The 10,772-nt window shown below is 38.5% G+C and overlaps 1 protein-coding gene across 1 annotated transcript; it reads right to left on the bottom strand.

Moving 5' to 3' along the window:
* Positions 1-1,788: 1,788 nt before the first annotated feature.
* LOC128634029 (uncharacterized) lies at positions 1,789-7,507 on the bottom strand. The gene is made up of 3 exons (XM_053683758.1): positions 7,115-7,507; positions 6,983-7,030; positions 1,789-6,853 (listed from the first exon to the last, which is right to left on the bottom strand). The coding sequence occupies exon 3, from the start codon at positions 6,596-6,598 to the stop codon at positions 2,063-2,065; it is 4,536 nt and encodes a 1,511-aa protein (XP_053539733.1). The 5' UTR covers positions 6,599-6,853; positions 6,983-7,030; positions 7,115-7,507; the 3' UTR covers positions 1,789-2,062.
* Between the last annotated feature and the right edge of the window lie 3,265 nt (positions 7,508-10,772).

The raw sequence follows: 10,772 nt of genomic DNA, 5'->3' as shown, positions 1-10,772 counted from the left end.
CGTATTATGTCTATGTATAGCAAAGATTTAATTAGAAATGATAACACTGTTGTGTCATTCGTTAAAAAAATGTACCCTAGAGTAAATAAAAAGCATTCAATTACATGTGTACAATGTGTTAACTCTCTAGATATGTTTCATTTGCATATGTAGTGGAATGTTAAATGACGATGCTTCACAAGAAAAATGTTAAACAATAGTTATTTTATTGAAATAAAGGGTAACATAACATAACATAACATGCTTTGTCCCTCGTCCTTATCAAAAATCAAACCAGTCAGTACGGTTAAAAACGGGGGATTTGAAAACTGGCTCAGAATCGTGGTCTTTGCTTTTAGGTGGGGAAACAAGATGAGAGATATCTTTAGATCTTTTTATGTCAGATATTTTGCGTCGAACACCGCCATTAGGTATTGCTGAAAAGGGTATATTTAGGTTGGCTACTGTCTGTAAGAACTCTTTCCAACCTAAAGGCCTCCGTTCGTCGGATACTCGATGAGGGGCCGTGAGATTTTTTAGCAAATCCACCATGTGAGATCCTTTGATAGTGTTTCCTTTAAAAATAAATTCACCGCTATCGTTCCACGCAGCCCCGGCTTTTAAAAGTTTTTCCATAACGTACGAAGCGTTTCTTTTGTTTCTAACAGAAATGTTAGCGAGGACCTCTTGCACGATCTCGTCTTTGGGGGGTTCGGTCACAGCTGCTTCCGTTTTGCTTTCCGATATTTTAGGTAGAGACAGGGTCAATTGGGCGGTTTCCTGCTCTCCTACTTTAACCAAGTTTAAAAAATTTTGCAGCACAGACGCGTAGAGTTTCGCCTTATCGTAATCATTCAGATCAGTCCTTGATAAAATACTACGTATTGCATCGTCCAAGTTGTTTTCAACAGTCTTTCTTATGGATTCCTTCTCCGCGGTGATGTTTCTAAGTTTATCGATCTGATGTTGAGGGACTAAATACATTTTCTCAGCAGTCTCCATGTTAATTGTTGCGGGACGCGATTAAGCTGCTTATAAAAGGAATGGCTACACTGAGCAAAGGCAGAAGAAATCCTCCGGATTGATTAATAACTTTCCTTTTTCTTTCAACGGACGCTCTTTTATCAGCAAATAGTTTGATCCATTTTTTTTGTTTTTTTAAAACCCGATACTGTTTTGTCGTCAGTGGTATGTTTCCCCTGAGCACGTTTAAAGCTAGTTCACATATGCTCAGGATGAGATCTGTGGGCGCATCGCGTAATATATCCTTTCTCCTTCGGGATGGAGACCTGTGTAATGAATTCAGCAACGGTAGGGTTTTTTTCAATCGCTCAGACATTTGTTGTCGATACTTTAAAGTTTTTTCTTCTTCTTCGGAACATACACAACCGGTTTCTCCCCCGGAAACAACCCTGAACGGAGACGAAATTCTTCTGGCGTTTGTGCTTTCAGGTCAACAAATAAATACCCGTAAGGTCTAGAGACGGCATCAAGAAAGCATTCTAAAAAATACTTGCTGTTACCCGGATACATTTGACGAGCCAGTATGCTGATCTGTAATTTATCTCTAGGGTTTTTAAAAAGAACCATGTAGTTGGTGTTCAGGTTGATTGTTCTACTGGTCTTTCCTTGAAAAAACAAGTTTTGAACGAGGTAGATGACGCTCAGATTTCTGTGGTGTGTGTATTTTGTAAAAGCCTTTTCTACTTCGTCATTTTTACTGGCGGTTTCCATCAAGTCATCGATTACCAACAAGTTTTTTTTATTTGGAGGAAATAGTTCGTCATCACACAAAGAATCAGGTATTCCTTGAAGAAAAATTATTTTTATTCTGGTCAATAATTCATCGTACAGAGGCTGCCAACACGTATAACACCAGACAATGTTTTCCGGAACAACCGACATTGCCTCTTTACAGTTTTCCAACAGCATTTTGATAAAAAAAGATTTTCCACTATTACTCGGTCCACATACGATACATGAAAAGGGAAGTTGCATCCTAGCGTCAAAAGCAGTCACGTTCATATTTTCCTTTACAAAACACATCAACAGAAACTATACACACCTATATACAAGAATAGTCTTAATAGCCGTAAGGGAGAGTTGTAAAATCAGATAATAAAACACGCTTATCGTACACAACCCTGAACCTTTTCAACTGTGATTTGTTTCTCAAATGAAACCCCTTTTTATCTCTCACGATTTGGTTATGCGTGGTTACGAGATGACCTGTATGATCCGGATTTTTCACTCGCTCGTCCACCAGTTCTGTTAGTGATTTCAAATTGACAATTTCAGAATTGATATAATTTAAAGTAATGCCTTTAGCTTTCATGGTTGTTTTTCCTTTCATGGTTTTGTAACCGTAGGTTTTAGGACCTGCGCTTACAAATTCCACGATTTGATCGCCATCATCTAGTTCGCTGGTAAGTCCACCCAAGTAATCGCTTAAGGGTGGCATCCAGTCACCTTCCTTACTTTTAAAAATGACGCTATCTGTGTCTGTGTACAAACAACGCTGATCCAATCGATCCATCAAATTGTACAGCTCAAGCCTAGCGTACGCTGTAGTGAAAATGCCGATGAATACATTAGCGTTTAGCGGTTTAATCAATCTCTCGTCTGCGTAACGCCACTGTACCATCGCCACCTCCTCATTCAAAAAAGAGAACTGACTCACATTATAAATATCGGAGAACATGAACTGTAAAAACTCGGCAGGATCTCGAATTAAGGTCGTGTTAGATCTGTCTGGTCTTTGACACATCTTACCCCACAACGAGTTTAGTGCGAGTTTAGCCACGGATCTTTTGGCAGGATTAACAGTGATAAATTTCGGATCCAACGTAATCCCTTCGTTCTCCTCATATTTGCGAATGTACTCACGTTTAGATGATTCATCAACGACCCAGGACGGATAACCTGAACTTTCCTGTTTGGTCTTGAGGAACATTTTAATATATCTCGTAAAAAGCTTATCAGACCTTTTAGGAAAGTGCCACACTTCAAACACTTTTAGAATTTTGTAACCTTTTTCGACGGCTTTCTCAATTTCGATAGATGCCCATGTTCCGATAAGAGCTCTCTCCTGAGCCGTATGATCGCAATGTTTTAACTGATGTTCGGCACACGTTCTACATAGAGGAAAGAGGAGTTTGCTTTTTACACGAAATGGTAGAACAGGTGCCCACAGACCCCTAGGTGGTAATACCTTTGCTTTAATGATACCGAAGTAATTTTTCAGAGGTTGAAAGTCACGATAAATGATGATAGGGTGATCGATCGGGTATGTCTTTGTCTTATTTACGAATGGGTAAAGCGATGTAAAGTCGAAATAATCGATTCTCTCACCGGGTTGAGCTACATAATGCAAGTTTAACGCGTTTGTTCGACCGCCGTAAAGAGCATCTCGAGGGTTTAAACGCTCAGGAAAGTCAAAGTCTTTTAGAAAATTTTGCACGAGATTGTCGTTTTTCTTCATTTCATTCCACTCGTGTTCCCACATCAGAGTGACTTGCAAATTGAGAGTGTCTTGCAAATTCTTAATTCTCTCCATCGATTTTTGACGGATATCTCCGAAGGTTGCGTTTGATTTGGTAAGAGGATGCGGGGTCATTGAGGGAAAACACTTTTCACAGCCGTGATAAAAACACCCAAGAAACTCAAAAACCTTACGGTTTTCCCCTTCCTCACAGTAACCATCTACGTAATAGTTACCGAACCTGACTTCACCTTCGTTCAACGCGTGGCGAATGGGTAGGTTTTGCGTTTTTGAAACATATTCGAGCCATTGTATGGAAGGTGTTGAGAAAGATTTCTGAGTGGTGATGTAATTATCAAGAGGCGGAATAGCTAAAGTGTCTTTACGCAGGAAGTTGGTTCTAAAGATTTTCATGCACACAGATGCGATCGTTATGCATTTAAAAGGATCGACCTTTGTACTATCCAGAATTTCTTGTCTGAAAGCTATACAACCCTTTCTCAAAATTTCTACATCGTTCACACAGTATTCCGCCATCTCTTTCTTGAAATCAAACACTTTGTCAGAAACCGTTCTGTACCACTTAAAGAATTCTTCTCTATCCTTAGGCATCATGCCATCTACACCGTAAAACTTAGGGTCAGGATACGGCCCTACGTAATCCTGATGTTCTACGGTGTTCCAGAAATGGGGAAAATAGCCTTTCTTGCTTTCCGAAAAACCCATGGCTTTTGGGATGCTACTCAATTTCATGGGTAAGAACGATAGACTATCAATGTAGGACTGACGAAACGCGGTATCGATGAAACACAAAATTTTACCGCCTTGTGCTATGATTTCGGGTGTGATTCCTTCTTTCACTAAATGGTTTAACAGAAGGTATGAATCGAACCCTCTAGCGTTATGGGCTATAAACTTGTATCTGTGGTATGCATTACACCGAAACTTTTTAAAGAAGGCACTGACGCAATCATCCCCTTCAGCCACCCACTCCTCACCCTTAAAATCAATACAGCATATGAAATTAGCTACATGTGTTCCTGTTTCCTGCCTAGTCTCGAAATCGTAAAACACATAATCCGTATTTTCGCTTTCTTTCCTGGCCCTCTGTATAAAACATCTATGCTCGATATCCTCATCGAGTTTTTGGCCACAGAGTATGCATTTCGAATGGGCACATACGTGATTCTCTCGATTAGAAGGTTTATCCCTTATCACACGTTTACATTTACCGCAGTAGAATCCCGTTTCACACATAGAATATTCGCCTTTGTGCGATTGAATCTTTGCTTTATGCCTCTCAAAACAGTATTGGGAGCTACACAGTCTCTGACACTCTGGACATTTAGTAACATTCTTAGGGTGTTTGTAACAATCGGGGTCGTGACAAACGTTGCAGCTATAAGCGCATTTATGCTTCCATAAAACGTCAAACCCCGAATGGCAGAAATGACAAACATGACTCGTTCCTAAAAGTCCGTTGATACTTTTAACCCCGTAATAGTGGTTGTCATGTAAAAACAAGTAAATGGTTTTTTCGTGGGGAGTCTTGCTAGTTTGAAAGAAAGAGTATCCGGCTTTGCTAGCAGAACAGTGTACGATTACGATTTTGCAATTCAAATGTCTCTCAAATCTCGGTACGTCAGCGAAGCTGACCGCGGTGTTTACGGATAATCCCACATCGTGTTGTAATTTTCTAGCGAATTGTTCGGTTTCAAAATCATTTTTTTCACGATTCAAAAGTTGGCTAACACACAAGGCGAAGCACATGTTGTCTCTGTTGTGAAAAATGTATAGATGCTGCATTTTCTTCTGCAAGGTTTCTGATTTGAATATATGGCCTATTTTCCTTCTAATTCCACCGCCCCGAGGTGGTCGAACGATTTGGACGACTATTTCAAGGGTATTATCGGTAAAAATTTCACGTTTACTCTGAATTGCATTTTCGAGCATGGTCAGAAAAGAACCTAAATCGATGACACCATTGTCTAATTGAACGCGTGATGAAACATTGATCGTATCACCTCTAATTTCAACGGTGACTACATCCTTGGCAGAAATTAAATTGTTAGCGATTTCAATCGCGCTGTTTAAAATCTCTAAAACATAATTATAAAAATCTGCAAAGCTGTCAACGTTCGCGATAGAAGAAAAATTCACTCTTCTCCTAATCTCAGTGTTGTTGAATCTTTCCCTATTAATTATTCTAATATTAGGATCTAATCCATCACCCTCTTGCTCTACTTGGATATCGGGCGAGTTTTCCATCTGAGAATCTTGGGTATCGGGCGAATGTGTGTTTTCCATTTGAGAATCTTGGGTATTAGGTGAGTGTATGTTTTCCATTGGGCGGTTGCGTTCATTATCGTTTTCCGAATTTTGTGCAATATTGTCAGGGTTTTCGATTAAGTTAACAAGACCGTCATTTATCCTCATAAGACTTTGATTAAGTTCGTGTATCATATCATGAGAAGATAACGGACTAGGTTCCTGAGCGTTTTCTGGAGTCGAGACGATATTCTGAACGGGAGGTAATGACATATTTTCATTGATTTGATTCACCACGTCTATTAAACATGGATTTATCTGCAAAGATTCTCTTTGTTCGATTAGGTTATTTTGTAACTCTAACAGACATTGATTTAATTCGAAAAATATGTCGTGCGACGTGACCGGCGTACTTGATACAGTTTGACTGGAAATTCGTCTGGGGTTTTCATTTTGAGTATTGTTCTGTTCTGACGATCTTAAATTTTCATTCAACTGATTGACTGCATCGATTAGATCAGGGTTTATTTGTACTGAATGACCGTGTTCATTTAGGTTATTATGTAACTCTAACAGACATTGATTTAATTCAGAAAATATATCAATCGGCGTTACCGTTGTGTTTGATACGACGTGATTTGGACTCTGATTAGGTCTCTCACTAACGACTTGGTGTGACGGTATTAAACTTTCGTTCAGCCTGTTGATCGCTTCAGTTAAATATGGGTTCAGGGGTGTGTGCGAATCATTTGAAAATCTCTGGTTTCCGTCATAAAAGAAATCATGCGATAATGGAGAATTTTCGGTTCTCTTTTTTTTAATCTCCATATCCGAACTGCATTTCAGTCGTTTCTGCGCCATATCTATCATACAATTTTCTAATCAACATTATGCTCACTGAGAGACATCTATTCACATTTTCAAGCGTGCTGTACAGTAATGGGATAAAATCTGTACCTCGACCAGATTCAAGTGTATAATCAATCTGTCCAAAGTTTTCCAATAAATCAGTCTTTGCTTCGAAGAATTCACGCCACACTGCGCAGATCTGTTGTAGTTCGATGTCTTGTTGAATGTCGGTTTCCGAGATGATTTCCTCTTGGTCTTCTATTGTAGCACTCGTATCTATAAGTCACAGAACATGTTAAAGAGCTTTTATTTATTTTATTTATTTATTTATTTATTTATTTATTTTATTTTTTATTTTTTTTTTTTTGTGCTGTGTAAATAGAAGGTAAATATACTACAACTCACCTGAAATATCTCCGTCGTAATCACTGTTAGACACGTTTCCCTCAAATTCTGAATATGATACAAACAATGTTATATTCACGTATGAAGGACTTTTACAGCATGAAACATTCACAATTTTATGTTTTGACTTACGTGTGGAACTCAGATTCAAAAGGTCCTGAGTGGTTGTTTCGGGAATCTCATCATCAGAAATAATCACCAAGTTGTCTATAAAACAGTAAAACATACTTTTAATAACTTAACATTCTCATTTTAGATCACTACATAGATCTAAGAGACAAATTTTAATTACCTATACACTAGAAACAGATGAGCTTAACTCGGTCTTGCACTGTAATATAAATGTAATGAATATTTACAATTTAGATAAAGTATCGTACCAGATTACATAATGACCAGATAAGTATGATGATTTTTGTACTCAGAATGATTAGTTCTAAGTTTATATCAATATCATTGCCTACTGGATAATTACATAAACATTGTATTTCAATTTATATTTAACTATTAATTGAATAAAATACAAATTTTTACCTGCCGAGAAATCCATGGGTCTGGAAATTCTGTTGAACTTTGCCGATGTTCAAACTTTCGAAGTAGTGAAGAACTGACTCTGGAAATTCGGTCGAACCTTTTCCGCTGTTAAAACTTTCGAAGTGCTCGACTTTATAAACAGGTTCGTATGCATTCGAGTGTGTGTGTGTGTGTGTGTGTGGGGGTGTGTTTGTGCTCGGGAATGCATCAGAACGGGTGTTTTACGTTGTTGACCTTTTGACCTAGGCCTGACTCAGAGTGCTTCATATTCTACGTGAAAGGAAAAGATCGTGTGTTCCCGGGACCGAGAACTTGAAAAGCAAAACGGTTCCTTTTTCTGCATCGAAAAAAAACCCGGCTGTACATTCGTTTGACATTACCCAATATTGAATCTTTTCATGTTCTAACATTTTTTCTATTCTTCCCAAAAAAGGGTGAGCTTTTTTCGGCGCGTTAGGACAAACATCAGCCATGTTGTAAGATCGCACACGTTGTTCTAAGTACAGAGTATTATAAAGCCTAGAGGGATGCTCGACTTTTATAAGCAGGTTCGTATGCATGCGTTTGTCTGTACATGCACGTGTGTGTGTGTGTGTGTGTGTGTGTGTGTGTGGGTGTGTGTGTGTGATATTTTTGTTTGAATGTGGGATACACATGGCCGTACCAGGTATGGTCACGATTTGGATGTGAACCAGATTTAACAAAACTATATATATTCTTATGACCTACCACAGAGAGCTTCATATTCTATGTGAAGAGGAAAATCATGACTATGCAACTTTTGTCTGTGTGGGAGGGGTTGTGGAGGGGTTGGGGTGGGGTGGGGGGGACAAATGGTCGTACCAGGTATGGTCACGATTTGGATGTGAACCAGATTTAACAAAACTATATATATTCTTATGACCTACCACAGAGAGCTTCATATTCTATGTGAAGAGGAAAATCATGACTATGCAACTTTTGTCTGTGTGTGTGGGGGGGGGGGGGGGGGGGGAGGAACGACGACACATGGTCGATGACCTACCACAGAGTGTGAGAAAACATGACTATGCAATTTGTGTCTGTCTGTGTGTGTGTGGAGTGGGGTGGGGTGAGGTGGGGGGAACAAATGGTCGTACCAGGTATGGTCACGATTTGGATGTGAACCAGATTTAACAAAACTATATATATTTTTATGTCCTACCACAGAGAGTTTCATATTCTATGTGAAAAGATGTACCAGGTGTGCGCAACGTGTGGGGCGGAAAAACACACATGGCAGCACCATATATGGTCACGAATGGATGTGATCCAGATTTAACATAACTATTCATATTTTTATGATCATGACCTTTGATCTAGATATAGAGAGTTAGAATGTGCATCTTTTTGACCTTTGACCTATACCTGTCAAAACTAGGGTTACAATATATACAAACTATCTTCTCTCTATCAGTTCATCTTGGTCTCAAATAAATATAAACTGTATCTCCTATTTGGCTGGAAGGAAAACCTGCAGCCAGACCAGCCCTATGTGGATAAGTTTGGAAACACCGGGTAGTAGATGGTGTAATGAATTGGTGACCAATTGTGCACACCAACACAAATTGTCAATCTCAGTTTTACACTCCACACATTTCATTTTACCATACTTTTCTTTTGGCAATTCAATTATGATTTCTATTTTGTTCACAAATTTTAAAACAAAAGATTAGAGATTTATTTCAACTTTAATTCATTATTTCAGGATTCCAATGGGTCAGAGGTTTACAGATACCAAGTTACCTGTCTCTTTAAACATACTGGAAGATTCCAGAAATTGATGTAATGACTTAGTGAAGTGAAGTGTCTTTTTCCCCTTGAAAAAAAAAAAGTAGATCAAGTCTTTTTTTTCTTTTACTGGGTCAGCACACATATACTCTATGTTACTTATACTGTCATTGAAATCACTTCAACCATACAGTTATGCTCTCAAATTTCAGATACCTCCTACCTAGTTCTAATGTATGGCATGATACCAAACTCACTGCTGTTAAATAAATTGCTTCTGACATCAAGTTTCCTGCTACAGTTGTTTGGAGCTATGCAATTTGCTTCTATTTATGACATTATGTCATGCAGTGCCAGAATTCACAAGCAAGCCTATTTGGCATTAGTTAACAAAAGACACTGTTTGAAGCAAGTGTATAATCATTAAGCCTAAGAGGTGTCTCACAGCTTTATTCGCTTTTTAGCTACAGGATTCCCCCAGAAGATTGTGCAAGTGTTGTACAAGATTGTGTGAGTATGATTCAGTGTCAAGTTCAAAACACATGTATTCCATTTAATCAGTAGAAGTACTGAAATTAGGTTTTCATAGGTTTTCTGCACAATTAGACCTGACATAATTGTTAAATGTCAATGGAAGGGATCTTAATGACATTTGCAGAATAGATCAGTTCCCTCCAGAGGTCTGATTAACAGAAATTGAGAGAAAGAGAGATGAAGCAGCTATCTAGTAGTCACCATACTTGTAATGAAATGGAAAGTCTTGTTTGAATGTCTTCATCATTGTCTTGAGGTGTCTTTCTTCATCTCCAGATTCAGCTTCAGCAGTTTCCTTGTCAGCTACTCATCGTCCAGCCCTCAGTGTCTGGAAAAGTCATTATCATATGACAATATAATTGTAAGCAAATATCATTATAGTCCACTTATTTTCACTCCATGACAACTGCATGGTCAGATTATTGTAGGTTACCTTGTGGCATCATTATAATATATGCCATGTTTCAACAACTCAGTACTTCCTATGCTATTTCCTGTTAGGAGATCACATATGGTTAAAATCTAGTGTGTTTAACTATTATACAAAGTTTGGATATGAACATATACTCAATATGTGTTGAAATAATAACAAACAGCGGGCAGTAGCTACTTTAATTTTATTTATTTATTTATTTTAATGGTTGACAGGAGTCTTTCAAATAATACAGGAAAAATTACAAACTTCTTGCAATTTATGAAGGATCATCATTTATGAAGATACATCATTTTACTGAGTTTAGCACAACAGAATCAATCATCTCTCTCTCACTCTCTCTCTCTCTCCACTCATTGACTGGCAGGTAATGTGCTGTCAGCAGCATCAGCAGTCAAGTGGGCCTGACAGGCTACTTTATTTGCATACCTTTTCTTCCACCTTTTCTTTCTACGTCTGCAGGTACAGGGCCTCAGGCTCTGTCGCCCATGGCTTTCCTCCTGGCCAGGTGACATTCCAAAAAACACCCCCTAATTAGAA

Source organism: Ictalurus punctatus, chromosome 11, assembly GCF_001660625.3.
Source record: "Ictalurus punctatus breed USDA103 chromosome 11, Coco_2.0, whole genome shotgun sequence".
NCBI lineage: Eukaryota > Metazoa > Chordata > Actinopteri > Siluriformes > Ictaluridae > Ictalurus > Ictalurus punctatus.
Note: the sequence above shows the minus strand (reverse complement) of the source record. Positions and strands in the feature narration are given on the sequence as shown.